Here is a 16854-nt window from a genome sequence, read left to right on the forward strand (position 1 = left end):
CAGCACAATATTTTTTTTAAAACGGTCAAACAATACATTTTAATATGATGGTTGTTATTGGAGCTTGGCTGCAGCTTCAGAGGGCTGAAATCCAAAGCGTCTCTCACTTAGTCTCTCACTTCCAATTGAGGTTTTATAAGGAAACTGGCCTTATTAGAATTTGGAAAATATATATGCGTTAACGAGTTACCTTTTCTCAGACAGCTTGGAAAAAAAAAAGAAAATCTAGCTCAAATTGGCAAACAAAAAAATATACATGCCAAAAGAAGCATATGCATAAATATCCTAAAATTATCTTTATAGTCATTTATAAATTATTGGTGGATTGACATTTTTCAGCAGCCATATAAAATAAAATTTAAAAAACACGCACGCACAGAATGCAAGAAAACGAACATCTGTTTAGTTTCCCCGACAACACAGCAGCTGATAAAGGTCACTTTGCTGTCAGTTTTCTCCAGAAAACACACTCAACTAATGTGACCATGCACATCTCCTTCCTTCCACATTAATCAGTCTTTCAGATATCCACTCACTGAATTAATGAGACATTATTATCTCATGCAGCTGGCTCAAAATATTATGTCTTGGACTATATATGTAAAAAAGTTATGTATCAGAAGTGATCATTTAGGCCTCCAAGATGTGGTGTAATATGAAATATATCCTGTATTTTTACCTTAAGGTAACTATAAGACAGTTCAGTTTTTTATTATATTAAATATCCAGGCTAAACTGAAGCTCTGACTTTCTGACACTAATATAAGAGGAAGACAATACGCTTCTTGTTGAGATGGTCTACCAATATTTATGAATTGCTATGCTTTGAGCCCAGAAGGTGAGGACCTGGTAGGAAAGATGTCACATGGTATTTCTGACAACATGCATGGCCTGGACGGGGTGAGTGGGTGCACTGGGGCGCTCTAGAAGCTTGGATGTGACTGTCTGTGAGCAGGCCTTGCCATGGCAGATGGGTCCCCGCAGTCTCCTGCAGAGTGCTGAGCCACCCTACGGGAAGCCACCGGCTCCAGACGAGGAGCAAAACTCACACTCCAGCTGTCTGTGTTTTTGCCACATGCGCCTACAAGCAATGGAGTTGAAACCTTGTTTTCCCCCCGACAACAACCACTTTTTGCCTAAATGAGGCCCTCATATCCACTCCCTCCTTTGCTTACATTGGAGGCATCCTATATTCATACCCATTTTGATGCAGTGCATTGTTTTCTTATACCAGCTCAGGGTGTTAAAATTGCAAGAAGAGTGGAACCATATAGTGTGTGTGTTATATTTTGAAAAAGCCATGGATCAGTGAACCCTGTGATAAACAAGTGTAATAGGTATCACACAGAAAGTTCTGAAGTTAACAGTACAAATACTTATGAAACGAAACCACTTGTTAAAAAAATTTAATACAATACAACTTTATATGTGTATATCTGGAGTGACTAGGATGTTAAATTTACTAGGAAATTAATTTAAACCTCTTTAAGAGGACAGACAGACAGTGAATTGTTCATGTTTACATAACAAAACAATTGCAAAGGCTCCGTCTTCAAAAACTTGTTTTGTTTTGCTTTTGACAAAATAATGGTGATGGATTCTTCTCAGTTTTGAAACATGCAATTAAATATACAATTAACAATTTTAAAAAAAATTAATAAAAAATATTTATATTTCATTTAATCTGGTTACTAAGTGGTTAAATACAGAGGAATAATATAAGCATGATACAAACCGTTTATAAGCAGTAAGCAATTTTTCAGATGCAGGGAGGGAACAACAAATCAATAAGAATGTCTGAATAAATGCACCTTTGCCTATATGTGAGCTGATAATTAAAATAAAAGTATGTAAAATAGGAACCAACAACCTTTTGACATTTAAATTTTGACACATTTTGTCACATGGTGGGTTACTGTTACTAATAATTACTAATTATCCTTTTTCAAAGGACAATTTGAATACAGTAATTAACAATATTATCTGAAATACTTCACCACATCAGCAAAAAGAGTAAGGGAAGTCTACAATTACAGCAATGTTAACTCAGAGAGACCCTTTTATCGTATGTTTGTGAGTAGCGATAGCAGTACATTGCCCAGTACTGTTGTGGAAACTGGACCTACAGCGCCATCTAAAGGCTAGTATGTGCAAATCGTGCTGCAAACGCTCTTCCGAGTGGACTACACTTGTTTGTTTGTGACAACACAAACGAATTATATTCACAGAAACACGGAAGATGAAACTTTTCCATTAATTTGCATCCGTTTGCACTAATTGCCGACGTGCCGTATTTTGTAATTGCAATGCGCAGGAGATTATGTTTATATTGTTCTCCGTGTTGTTCAAGCCATTGAAATAAGCAATAACGACCCCAAATAAATGCTGCTTTCACCATCTCCCACTGATAACCGCGGTGTTTACTCGTGTTCAGGCCGTGCTGTGACTCGTGCGCTGTGCTTTTGCTGTGGGTGTGTGGGTGGGTGGGATTTCGCTCACGCTGCGGCTGACTGGACCGAGCAACAGTCAGAAAACAAGTTTGGTGCTACAAGATTTCAGACATGGAGTCGCTGAAGAAAAGTCACCGCTCGTTGTTGTGGTGTGTCTTCGTGCTGTGTGTTCAGCTGCCTTTGACGGGAGGTAAGGTCTTAAAACTGAACCTCAGCTCTAAGCTAAAAGGAAGCGATATGTTTTAAAGGCATGCTATGGTTTGTCCGTCGTTACACCGCTGGGTTGAACAGTACGTAGGCCTGTGTTATTTGCGCTCTCTGGTGTGTGTTTACTTTGGGTTTGGAGGGGTTCGTGTTATGTTTTTAGACTGCGGGTAGAAATGTAAATACATTTATTAATGTTACCTAACCAACTTTCCTGAATGTCGACACTGTATTTTGCTTGTATCACGTAACTTGCGAACCAACGTTAGCACACCGCGTACATGCACGTATCCGAGTGAAAGTGCACGTCTGTCGTTTGTTTCGAAAGGCTCTTTAAAATTAAGAATCAGGGCTTCACCTCTTTTTTAACCTCGTCTGAGTGCTTACTGCATTAGCATTCTTTGTATTTCGCCTCAGGGTGGCTAATCAAGGCAGATTTGAAGTGAAAACACAAGTTTTTGCGCCTATGCTGTACTAGAACTCCATATTAGCACATAACCTTATTTCCAAAAATAAATTGATAAATAAAATTATGCCACCATTTGCCAGACACAGAATAGAGACACTAATAAAAGAGGAACTGTGGTCACAAGTTGGAAACAACCAACTGGGTTTTATGAATTTGACTGCTGATTTCCCATTTTTGTTCTTATTAATGTGCTTTAAGGGCATCGGTTTGAAATTAAATAATGGACATAGCTTTACAGGCCTCAGTTTTAGTTTAATTAGGTTATCACGACGCCAAAACAATTGTGCTTGCTTGCACTTTTCTTTAAACAGAATACCCAAAAGTCATTGGACACCTGGCACCTAAATGATTGTTTGACATCTATAGCAATCTATTCTAAGCCACATGGACAAAGAGGAGCCCGTGTTGCTTAGAATAGATTGTCATTTACATTGAGGTGAAGTTGTCTCTCACTGCAGGATAATAATCAGACTCAAGTAAAGCATTAGTGTGTTTATAGCAGAGGTGGGTAATTAATTTACCCAGGGGGCCCAGTTTCTCACATGACCCCTTGGGTAAATTAATTGCCCACCCCTGATTAGGGAGCTGTGGAAAGGCACAAGGCTTTTTGTGACTGAACAGCAAGGAGATAGAAGTACATGTTTCCTTTTCAGTTATCTTCATAACCACAATCCTCAGAGGCTCTGCACCAGATGCAAATGGTTTGAGATGTAACAAAAGCAAAAATGTGAGGTTGTTGCTCTCAAAACCTTGAAAAAAAAAGTTGTAGTGGGTAAGACCAAACAAGTGGCATCAAAATGGTGAACTGATGAAAGTTGTAAAGCAGCATCAAACATGGTGGAACATGTCTAGCTAGCAATAGCGCGTCACCCTGGCATTCATTGATTTCACTGCAGACAGGAGCAACAGATTGAAAACAGAGGTTTGCTGGAGTATAGGTCACGTGATGATTCATGACAGTGACACAAAGTGGAATATCATGAATACTGAGATTAGTCGGTCAACTAATCTAAGTCTGGCTGTGTACACCACACAGTGGGCTGCATTAGTCCCGGCAAAGAATGCTGAAGAAGATCCAGAACCTCGGGTAGTTTTAACCCTACAAACTTGGGGCACTTCTCCGACACACTTCATTGACAGTGTTGGTTTAAATTGTCCTGAACTGTAGGTCTCAGGGTGGCTCTCCATTGTTTCTTTCAGGCTGCCCCGCAGATGGACGAACCTGGGTGCCCTTTAAGGACAGATGTTACCACTTTGTCCATGGAGACGAAGACAAAATCAAAAGCTACAGCTTTGAAGATGCAAAAACTCACTGCAAAGGCTTTGGTAGATGACCGAGCCATGTTACATTCAAATGTTTCCTGTGTTTAAAAACAATAAGTCAAATCGACTGCATTATCAACACGTGTGATTACGCGTCCATATTTACTGTGATTGTTTTCCTAGAACTTTTGACGATCCAGAGTGAGGAGGAGAATAAATTTGTCATCGACTATAGCCCCGAAGTGTGGAAAAACAGCCCGCCGGTCATCGTGTGGCTTGGAATGTATTACGACTCAAACAGTAAGTTTTATGAAAACCTTTTGGCTAGTTTCATAACTAATTAACAGCGTTGTTTGGAGGTCACTAGGTGGAAAACTGACAATGAATCTTGCGGAATATTGTGTGTTTGAGGTTTTTAAAGAGCGCTGTATCAAAGTTCATTATATTTTAGTAGCTGTAATTTTCCTTTTCAGTAAGGATTATACATAAATATCAGGGATTGTAACATCTAGTCCTTTTACTGAATCAGAATAAATATAACAACAACTTTACCTTTTTTTTTTCTAAGCAGTTGTAGAATATATTGCGTCAGCTAAAACTGACGGCTTTTTTCACAATTGACAAGTTTGACATGGACTATAAAACATTGTTAAAGTGACCTAAATTTTCTGCTTGTGCCAGCTACTTTTAAAAGCTTGCATTACAGTACAGCATTGACTCATTCTTTTCTTTACATCCTAGCAAAGTTTCAGGAAATCCTGTGGGGGATGTACCTAACCTAAAGGCAAATCAGTAGTGAGGGCAAAAAGATGGACATCACTTCTGTGTCTGTCTCTGAATGCTAGAGGAATGCTGAAGCTTAATGAAAATATACTCTTTAACAATAGTTGCCCTAAAACCTCTAAATATGTGAAATAACGATTCATGTGTCTGGTCAGCTCAAAACATGACGTGGCTTCACGACAACGCGGTGACTTTCTGTAACTGGGAGGGTGGCTCTTTGACGTCAGATCTCGCGGCCATGGATAAATGTGCAGCTCTGCACACAAACACAGGAAAGTGGGAAATTGTCAGTTGCAGTGATGACCTGGAGAATGGGGTAATCTGTGAAGCCGCCCAGGGTGAGATTTCTTTTCTTTCTTTCTTTTTTATGTTGCACTGGAATTTGAATCTGTCACTTCAGAAAACAGGGCTGCGATTGGTGCCTCACATTGTGTTTTCTGTCTTTATTTGCTTTTCAGATAAAGAGAAAGCCAAGCGGAGTAAGTCAACCTTTGAGCTTTATTTCCTCACGGTTTCTGTGCTTATTCCTGTGGTTTTTGGTACTAATTGTGACCTCCCTTATATTGTTACTCGTCTCCCTCAGAACCTAGCGCAGTGCTCTCTGCCCTCGTCATTCTCAGCGTGGTGGCTATCGTGGGAGTCTCAGCTGTTGTTTGGTTTCTGCACCAGAAGCACAACTTTGGCTCCGGCATCGTCACGGCATTCGAGTACCACCCTCCGTTCCGAGTCCCTGACACAGACCAGTCGTGCCTGGTGGAGGCTGAGGAGACTGATAGCACACCATAGGAGAACGTTCGCTCTCTTTCTAAATAAGAAACACCAAACCCTTCCCCATGGGTGGCTGTCTTTTCTTTTTTTTTTCCTTCCCATTCAATGAGAAGTCCACGCTTAATTGTTACTCAAGCAGTTTGGGATTAACGCATGTCAGTAGCATGACTCAGAATAATGTGTGTTCGGGAGAAATGTGATGCTAAGCATTTCTCTTTTACATCTACATGCTTTTTAGTCACCTGCACTAACAACAGATCATTTGTAAATATCTCTGATTGGTGCATTTTCCTCCGCTACCACTGGGCTTTAACGTCAGGTTACACGTCAGACACTACAGAATGGTCAATAGCTGTTCCTATTTTGCATATTGAAACAAATGCACTAATAGTTTCCTTAAGTGGTGTCCAAGATTATATGAGGAGTGTGACTTTCACGTGTTTTGTGTGCATGCAGGAATTTTTGTTACAGAGTTAATTCAGCTTGGTTTGGAGTCCCGCAAGCTTGAGGGTGAACAAGAAGGGATATTAACAAGTTTTGGGGGGATTTTTGCCACTTTATACACAAGAGATTTATGTATCTCATGTGTTTTTTTTTGTTTTTTTTTAAATGCAATCAATAATGTTTTTGTTTTTTCCTTTTTTTTTTTCTTTTTTTTTAATACCTTGTCTCTGTTGTAATTGTTCAGATTATTCAAATTCTACAGTGTAAAATAGGCTGTAATTAAACTCCTGTAATCTTCAAGCCAAAGCTAAGACAACCTTGTAACCCGGTCAGGGTTTTCGTTTTATACATTTAAGTGTTAACAGAGCTCCGTATGAGCCATACTGGAATATAACAAATAAAAAGCTTAAACTTGCCTTTAAAAAAAAAATAAATAAATAATAGTCCAGTATTTCTTCCAATAGTTAGAGGACTCTTTTAATTGCTTCATCCAAACAAGAAAGCATGAGCAGCCACCTTGTTATTTCATGCACAATGATGTTGCAATTTAGGTGAACAAAAATCCACAAAAATAAAAGCTTGTCCTAAATGACTGTAACTTTATAAGACTTTAAGGTAACTTTATGAGATGTCCTGGCAGAATGTTTTTATATTTGTTTTCCTCTGTTGTTTCTCGTTTATGGAAAGCACATGGAATCCTTTCTGTCCTGACTATACAGCCAGTAAATATTTAAACTGTTAATTCATTCCAGGATTTCAATGGGTATCACACTTTATAGTTTAAAGGGTTAAAAGACTGTGGGATTAAATGTTTACTTGCTGACCTGTGGAAAAGACAATCTTACTATTAGAATTTTTAGAAGAAAACCGAGTGTGAATGATTATAGGGGATTAAAGCATGATGTGAATATGGAGTGAGTATATTGCAGAAGAATGGCAGGAACCTTTGTATGATGCTGATTTTGTTTTCTCCAATAAATTTGCACAAATTTATTAAAATCATATTTTGTCTTTGTAATAATGGGTAATCGGGGGAATATGGAAAAGTCCACTCAAATACACAGCACATTCTTTTTAAAGCACTAATGCATAATATATAAGATTCATTTGGTATGATTTTTAATAGTATGCCACAAGTAACCCTATTTTTAACATTTTACAATGAATGGTTAAAAGCAGTTGTGAAGCAGCATTTACTGATGCAGCACATTGATAGAGAATCTTTGTAAACACCTTTTCTTTTCTTACTGGCAGTCGAGGTAATTTCTAGATTTGGCCACAAGGTGGGATAGTGGAACAAATGTATCTTGAGCCTGTTTATAATGGTCACTGTAAATAGAACATTTCTTCCACAATTTTTTTTTTTTGAAAGGTCTAGAAACATAGAAAACAATTAGTTTTAAACAGCTTGTGTTAGTAATTAATAAGAATGATTTCTAGCATGTCTCTTAAGATTTCTATTAGAATAAAGTATTGTTCAGCACAGGTTATGTGTGGTTCTTGATTTTAAACTGTTGTAGTAACAAAACACTGATAAATTAAAGGATTATTAATTTAATAAATGTTAAATCTGAATACATTTTAATTTAAAAAAAACTCACTGGACACTTTATTACGTACACGATGCTAGTATCAGGCAGGACCTACTTTTGCTTTATGAACTGTCCTAACTCTTTGTGGCAGATTCAAAGAGGTGATGGAAATATTCCTCAGACATTTTGATTCATATTGACATTATAGTATCACACAGTTGCTGCAGATTTATAGACTGCACGTCCAGAATGAGAATCATCTATTCAACCACATACCAAAGGTGCTCTACTGGATTGAGATCTGGTGACTGTGGAGGCCATTTGAGTACAAGGACCTTATTGTCATGCTGAAGAAATCATTTTTCATTATCCTGCTGGAAGCAGATATACACTGTAGTTATAAATGGACTGAATGGTCAGCAAAACTACTGGGGTAAGCTTTAAACCATGTTCAGTTGGTACTAAAGGTCTCAATTCGTGCCAAGAAAATATCCCCCACACCATTACGCCACTATCAGCCTAAAGTCTGTTATAGAATAGCATGAATCAATGGCTTCGGGGGTTTTTTTTATGTTAAATTGTCAATTTAATGCCCAAATATTGCAGCAGAAATCAAGAATTCTCAGAACAGGCAACATTTTTCCAATCTTCTGTTGCCCAGTGTTAGTCAGCTTCTGCAAACTGTATCCAAAGTTTCCTTATATTACAGCAGTGGCTACATCAACATGTTGTGTGTTCAGAGATGCTCTTCTGCATTTGTTGGTGGTGTTGACACCTTTTGGAGGACATACAAGCCATTGACATGTCTCCTCCTCTTTATTATCCCAGCTGGGTCCCAGCTGATCACTGGATCTTGTTCTTTCCATTCAGCTGAGTCCTCAGGACTTACCTTACCCTCTGAAGCTTGCAGCTTTCCTAGCGGCCTGTTCATGGTTCCCATTTGCCTGTTGGATTCACAGGTACTTCTAGCTGTCCTCAATGTTTGCAATGTTGCCTTCTGGTGCTCTATCTACCTGCCAATTTCTTTCTGTGCCCCACTCATGTATCTTATTCGCTTCCACATGGTACTGAGGCAGGTTATTGGTTGGTAGTTGGATCAAACTGTTCCAGACTTCAGTTCAGCCTCCATTAGCAGCTGGTTCATCTGTGCAGCCAGATGCAGGGTCCCATTCTTCATACTGGAGACCCTGTGATAGTTACTGGATCCTGTTCAGGGAGGTTGCATGGTCTGGGTGATGGTATCACCCCCCCTTGCCGTAGCATTTGTGTTGTACCTCATCAAGCAGTTCCTTCTTCCGAATGTTGGAACACTGAGCTACTAGTTATTTTGACATCCGTTTGGATGCTGGGTATCGAAGATTCCGTAGGTCCCAAGTCCTCTTCATGTAAGCCCTTCTGCTGGGGTTACTTGTCTAGTAGCATTCCATCAACGCCCTGTTCTTGTCTGTTGCCTACTTATGCCTCCTTGTTCCAGTAGCCCTCTTGTCATCAGTGTGTCCTGGTTCCTCAACACCTGACACAAACCTTGTTAATCTGGGCGACATCCTTGCTGGTATCGAATATTGAACTAGTTCATTATTACAAAAGCAAGGGGAGGCCATGTACTGTTTCAGTCCAGTGAAGTATTTAGCTATTGGATAATTCACATTTTGTCAGTAGAATGAACTTAATCTGTGATTTTGTTTTTTAATGGCTTTGCCAACATATGCAAGTCCACATTGAAGGGTGTGTCAAATCTATAACATGAGTGCACTAGATAACGATGTGACAGCATTAACTGCATAGTCATGGTTTGGTTTCAGATGTTACTGCAGTGTTAAACAGCATCATAAATTTATAGCTCAGGTCTTTCAAAGTTACAGTCCTGTATATCTCTATGTCCATATTCATATTTATTAGTTATCCTACAATCAAGTAGTGAGTTAAAAGCATGCAATATAAGATAAGGATTCAGCTGGAAATGTGATCTGAATCAGTGTCTTAATTTTTTAAACAATTATTACAGTAGGATCACTGATCACTAATCTAATTTTTGCAGTTCCAGTTCCAAACTTAGCTTAGTCATACTGCTATATCCTCAGAATCCATCTTTCTAAATACAGATAGATAGATATTTTGCTGTCATATACTGCTCTGTTTTCTCATCACAAAAGCAGCACTGTCTTATTTTCTCTCTTACAACAGGAAACAAATTGAATTCACACTTCTGCCACACCACTGCGCAGAGCAGGAAGAGGTCAACCCAGAATGATTAATTAAAATGAACACTTGTACGTGTGAATGAAATACGCCATACAGTAATGTGACAGAAAAACACTTGAAGCCAAGAAATATCTGCATCATGCACTGAGTGAACTTATGTATCAATAAAATATGGAACAGAAAGGAAATCCATGACTTGCTCATAGGCTTAGTAATACAAATACACACAGCGGAGCACTGACTCTTTATGCATTAAGGCCGTTTCCTGCCTTACGGGTTTTGATTGAACCTTTTGTCTCTTTCTCACGATTGTGTTGGATATCAGTTATTTCTGTCTGTGCTCGTTTTCTATTCATGTGCCTGTCCTTCCTGGGAAAGGTGCCTGTATACAGAGCATCTGTTTCTCTTGTCCTTCATTCTGGTCATCTCATGTTTCTCCTCCATTTACTATCCTGGAACATGCTCCAATTAACAGAAGAAAACAAAGACTACTATGCAAATGACTGCTTTCTGAGCAGTCACTTCACTTATTTGCACCCCACGGGACTGATGTGAATTATACTACATTTTGCATGTCTTTACTCTTATATAAATTTCATGCAGTACCACATACCTTATGATTTGATTTGTTGTGAGAGCCAAACTAAATGCTAAAAAATGAATGAAAATGATCACAATGCAGTTTTAGTTTACACACATAGCTGCAAACTTAAGAGATTAATGTACAGGTTTAGCCCACTTTAGCCACTGTGCAATATGCTAAATCAAATGTATGTACTGGAAGGCTTAGGTGTGAAAAGGATCACAACATTGTGCACTGACATAATTTAAATGATTTAAATATGACAGAAAAACAACAGTGGCAGTGAGTCCAATTCTTGTGTCTTGAGGGTATTCTGTGTTTTCTGTGAAGTGATAATAATAAGAACAAAACAAACGCACATCTTGTTTTCTATCAATCTTTTGAGACATCATCTTTGCTGCGTCTTTGATATCTAATTATACTTTCTAATCAAGACTCTGTAAAGGGGACTGACTACTTGCCCTTCCCCCCGCTTGCTGCTTTGCACCGCAGGCACTGACTGGGATTTTTATTTTAACAATTAGGATGACATTTTAATTTTATAATATGAAAAGCTGTGGCCAGAAAAAGACGTTCCTTTATCGTCGCTGTAAAAGTAAAAAGCCCAGCTATGTTGTGGCTCGGAGGACAAATGTATGAAATCTTTTCAGCGTGTTTGTCCATTTGGTGCTTTCTGTGATGGCTGCATAATGGCAGAATTAAAAGGAGGAAAATCAATGGCCGCAAGGGACGTGGAACAGGTAAAGAAACATGTTATAGATTACAAATGCTGATGAGGGGGTTTGTTTCTCTACGTCTTTAATTCAAACATGCCTTTGTGCCTTAATTATTGTGTTTAACTGGAACTCATAACTGGAACTCATCTCTTTTTCTTTTTAATAAACAAACAAACGAAAAGATAACTACCCATTTTGTGTGTGTGTGTGTGTGTGTGAAACAAGCTGGAATTTCAAATCACATGGTTTTATCCTTATTTTTATAACCTTAATCTGCAGTACTAGTAGACATAAGCAGCACATTTCCCTATAGTTACATTCTTTCTAGGGAGTGTAACACTTTGTTTCCTGTTGCCAGTTGTGCGCTCTGATCAGAAAAACTAGAAACAGAGGCAGATGGAGGTACTGCCACTCAGAGAATAGTCTCTGTAAACCCTAGAGATGGATGTGTGGGAAAATCCCAGTAGATCAGCAGTTTCTGAAATACTCAGACCAGCCTGTCTGGCACCAACCAGTATGCCATGTTCAAAGTTACTAAAATCACCTTTCTACCGCGTGATGATGCTCAGTTTGAACTTTAGCAGGATGTTTTTAGTCATGTCTAAACAAGCCTAAATGCACTGAGATGTGAGCAGATGGCCACATACTTGACCAAATGCAGCACTTTATTGAATGACAATATCACTTTTCTATACATTTTATTCCAGGAACCATCAAAGCAATAGTACGCTGATATTTTCTTTATAGGAGTCAAGACTTTTGAAAAGTTTGACAAGATGCACATGTAACTACTGGCATTGATACAATTGCAACCCCCTTAAATGAACTGTTTTACTGGGTACCTTACTTTGAATGTGTATTTATTTGTTTATTACTATAATTTGTATCCTTGCTAATACTGATGCTCAAGATCCACGATATGTGATCTTTACTGAGCTTGGTGTTGCATAATGTTTAGATGTATATGTTTGCAATGCTGCCATCTTAGAGACTACGATGCCACACAACTTTGCATGGTAGCCTCTCCGAACCCTGGAGCTGACGTCACTTCGCTCGAGTTGCTTGGAGAGTGAATCAGGAGGAGAGGCTCTTCAATCTGCGATCAGAGATCAACACGTTCAGCAGCGCGTTACCGACCAGCCGGACTCAATCACTGACCACTTCGCCACTCATCTCTTTTAACAGCCCTTAAACTGACCGGGACGTAAATGAACACCGTTTCCTTTCCGCTTCTCCTTTTTCTAAGGAATACAAGACGATAATCAGGTGAGTTGACGACCTTCGCTCGTTAGGTTCACGCTTGTCATGTATTATTTCACTCTTTCGCTCGTCTGGGATGGCTAAGCTAACTTCACCAGCAGCATCCTTTTACCGTACACTTGCCTTCAGTGAAGCTGTATCCGCTCGGTGAGTTATAAAAAAAACATGAAAAAGTTGGTATTAAAAGTATGTAGAGCGGTTATAAATGCTGCTGCGGTAAACTTTGTTAAGGATATAACTGCTGTCATGTTTACACTGGAACTTGTGTATAAAAAGAAGACTTCGGTAAGCGGTTAATGCTAACAGTGATGTTCAGTACCTGGCGGCGGTGTTGCTCTCCGCGAGTCCGCAAACGTTACTGGAAAGTTAGCTATTAAATTTATAGCTCACTTTACGCTTCTTGTAGGAGTGTGTCATGTTTAAAAGTAACGTCTGACTGCCCGCTTGTGTGGTATTTGTCGTGGGTTTAAGCTCGTGGCGTGTCATGAAATTGTCCAACAGCTGGATATAACACAAATGAGCTTCCGTAATGTTTAGCTAATAATAAATGATTCTGCATTAATGTGGCAGACGGGCTGCTCGCTCTCCGCCTCTTGTCTTCCTTTTTTGTTTCTTCCTCTTAAAAGGAAAAGCACAGCTAACGCTGCAGCTGTGGTCGGAGCTGAAATGTAACCTTTGAGATTATGACAATGCCCTCCATTTTTGTGCCAGCTTTCATATTAACCACAAGACATTCGCCATGTTGGGCTATTAAAATAGCACCCTCTATTTAGACGCTGTGTGTTTATTGCAGTAATGGTATTAAACGAGTCTTAGAAAAAGAAAAAACTACCTGTTTTGAGTGAGATTAAAACAGTGCTTTTTTGGAGTTGAGGTGAGTTAGAGTTTTGTTAATGACATTTAATAAACGGTTTCATATATGTGGGAAGTCATAGAAATTCAGTTTGTTCTTGCTTGTTTTTGTTTATTTTTAAATTAATTTAAATTATTATTATGATTTTTTTTAACCTTGCAGAATGTTATAAATCGGGTGGCACAAGCAAAAACTTGGACTAACTTCCATCACAGAAATCAGGACATTATAACATTGTCCCCATTTGTTTCCTGCAGCACACTTTTAAACACACTTAACTTAATTTTAATTCGGAAAATCTTGTCCTCTTGTGTGTAAACGCAAATGTAGCCTATCTGGAAAAACTACACATCAATCACAGCAGAAATTTAGGAAAACATGAACAACTGTTGCAGATCTTTCCCTTCAGACTTATGATCATGATAATATTTATCCCACTTCTTAAAGAACAACAACAACAAAAAAAAACCCTCAATGCAATCCATAGAGCTTATCCTGTCACTGCACATCTTTTGTTTGCCGCACACTTGAGTAGATTTGCCTTCACAGATATAATTGATATTAATAAACAAGGATGTGACCTTCGTGTTTACAGTCTCAGTGAAATGGCAGCGAGCGTTAGATCTGCTAAAGTTCATCATTTAAATGGCTTCAGTAGCCAAGGCAGCGAGATAAATCAGATCACAGCCTTGATGTGTTATGCATGCATCCAGTAACTGCCAGTGAATCAAAACACAGGTAGAAGGTCACTCATTTGGCTCATATTTATTCAGTTCACATGCCCTTGAAGAGCTCTGCACACAGAGCAGTGTTGTTAAGCTCCTAATATGAGCCTTTAACACAGAGAAAACAATAGAGTCAGCAACTTGGCATTTGGGTGCTACGAAGACTGTAGGGCTTTGCTGTCTGGGCTCCAAAGGCAAATTTTGCTCGTGATTTTCAACTCAATCATTCACCTAATTACAAGTTGTCTAAAAGAACTGCTTAGCACACTTAAATTGCCATTAGCAATATACATTAGTGCAAGGCGCAGAGTGAATTTTTGTATAATTTATTTATTTTCCTAGACTACTAGGTGTACTATATATGATTTAAAAACGCATATATAGTTTTATCTTCCGTTTCTGTTTCAATGGCCTTTTAAAAGCAAGTGTGGAGAAAAACAACAACCAGGGTCTTATAATATTTGTGTTTCACCCATTTTCACCCTGTCTCTCCTATTCTTGCCCTTTCCACAAGTTTGCACTCATTAATCAAAGATGCTGGACTCCAGCTGAGGGCTGAGGTGCAGGTTCATCAATTTGGCAGGCAGCACTTTGTAAGGAGCAGTGCAGAGGCTCTTAACACACAAGCATAAATAAATCTGTGGTCTTTATATGCAAGCCCCGAAGGTTAATGCTGCATAATTCAATGTACCCTCTTTGTCTGCCGTGATTGATGTTTTCAAGCATGTAAGCCTTGACAGGAGTCCCTTTTTGTAGGTCAGTGTTGACACTTTATGATTGGGTGAGCTCGAGGGGAGCGGCACAGGGGAGGTGGATTATTAGGAATATGTCGGGGAGATTACTCTTTTTCACTCATCTTCCTGGTCTGGTTTTTTTTTTGTTTTTTTTTTCTGCGCCTGGAGATGCTTGTCGCAGTGCTTAATTTGAACCACTGACGCTTCTGGATTTGATGTCTGCCTTCTGTGTTAATTGGCTGATGGCTGTTTAGTATTTATTTACCCCCTCTGCAGCAAGAAATAAAATAAAAAATAGGTCAGCTGAGAATGAATGATTTGACTCCATATTCATACTTCTTGGTCAGGTAGGTGCAGTATTACAAATGAATATAGACCTTTAGATCACTGCTGTTGTGAACTGTTCCACTCTCATGCAAAGACTGTGCTTCAGCAGCCACCTTTTTTATTGATTCTAGTGCATTTAAAATCTGCTCACTGCTGCCACAAATATTTCCCCCTTTAGCTGTCCTAAGCATGCTGCAGCACTCAGTTTTTCCCCCTTATCATTGTCTGGTCTTATTAGAAACTTGTAAAAAGAAATGCATTCCTGAAAACGTTTGGCTCAGCAGAGGCCAAAGTGAAAGGGTTAGTAAACATAACTGCCTTCTTTAAATGACACTGCTAAGGAAACTACACTCACTGGACACTTTATTAGGTACATTTATTAGCACTTGTGTGAATCTCGTTTTGTTTTCAGAGGTGTTTTAATTCTATGTATATATCCAACAAGGTGCTGAAAACAGTCCTTAGTGATTTTCATCCATGTTGAGATTTGTCAGCTGTGCATCCGTTGCACCACATCCTACAGCTCTACTGGACTGAGATATGGTGACCGTGGAGGTCATTTGAGTGCAGTGAACTTGTCATCATGTTCAAGAAACCAGTTTCAGATCAGTTTTGTGGCCGGAAGCTGCCATAGGATGATGCGAGGAAGATGTGGTAATAGAGGGATGAATATGGTCATTTAAACAATACTAAGTACGCTGTGGTATTTAACCAATTTTCAGTTGGTAGTAATAGGTCTTAAGTGTGCCAAGAAGGTGAGAATAGGCAGTGTTTTCCAATCCTCTGTTGTCTAATTTTGGTCAGCCTGTGTAAACTGCAGCCTCAGTTTGCTGTTCTTAGCCTAACAGGAGTGGGGCCTAGGCTGGTCTTCTGCTTCCGCCTGTCTGCTTTAAGTTTAGACATCTTGTGCATTCAGAGATGCTCTTCTGTATTTCTTGGTTGTAACAAGTCTTTATTTGAGTTTTCTTGCCTTCCTATCATCTCGAAGCAGTCTAGCCATTCTCCTCTGACCTGACATCAACAAGCATTTTTGCTCTTTTTTTTTTTTTGTTCTTTTTCTGACCATTCTCTGGAAACCCTAAACATGCCTGTGTGTGTAAATCCCAGTTGATCACTAATTTCTGAAAAACTCAGACCAGTCCAATTCTGCCACGTTCACAGTTGCTTAAATCACCGTAATTATAATGCTTGGTTTGAGCCTCAAGTTTTCTTGACCATGTCTACTATCATAAATTAAATGAATGGCTGTCATGTGATTGGCTAATTAGATATTAGTGTTAACAAGCAATAGAACAGGTGTAACTAAAATAGTGGCCACTGAGTGTATGCTGCAACATTAAATTAAAATACCATTCAGGATTAGGCATAACCAGTGATTATTTGTTGTTATTATTAACAGGTGTGAATTAAAGCTTATGCTGTTCCTATAGATCAGGTGCAGTAGATTATGTTGAAGTAAGCCATGCAGTGTTTCAAACAGATTTAAAGTCTGTTTGTGGTGTTGTGAAGAGGGGGCGGGGGCAGTTTATTGTTTATAATTA

General features: G+C 38.9%; 2 protein-coding genes across 4 annotated transcripts in view; both read left to right on the forward strand.

Annotated features, from left to right (window-relative positions):
• Window positions 1-2485: 2485 nt before the first annotated feature.
• cd302 (CD302 molecule) lies at window positions 2486-6531 on the forward strand. The gene is made up of 6 exons (XM_085136315.1): window positions 2486-2640; window positions 4324-4449; window positions 4570-4686; window positions 5325-5507; window positions 5628-5648; window positions 5753-6531. Exons 1-6 carry the CDS (start codon window positions 2562-2564, stop codon window positions 5953-5955), a joined length of 729 nt encoding a protein of 242 aa, XP_084992441.1. The 5' UTR covers window positions 2486-2561; the 3' UTR covers window positions 5956-6531.
• A 5894-nt stretch (window positions 6532-12425) lies between these two features.
• The window catches only part of baz2bb (bromodomain adjacent to zinc finger domain, 2Bb), a 58148-nt gene continuing 53719 nt past the window's right edge, over window positions 12426-16854 (forward strand). For 2 of the 3 annotated variants that reach the window (XM_085136281.1, XM_085136279.1), the window contains exon 1: window positions 12426-12680. The gene's annotated coding sequence lies outside the window, so the exon portion shown is untranslated. Of the gene's footprint in view, window positions 12822-16854 lie in introns of all 3 variants that reach the window. The other variant, XM_085136280.1, reaches the window with a different exon arrangement.

Source organism: Neolamprologus multifasciatus, chromosome 16 (genome assembly GCF_963576455.1).
Source record: "Neolamprologus multifasciatus chromosome 16, fNeoMul1.2, whole genome shotgun sequence".
Taxonomy (NCBI): domain Eukaryota; kingdom Metazoa; phylum Chordata; class Actinopteri; order Cichliformes; family Cichlidae; genus Neolamprologus; species Neolamprologus multifasciatus.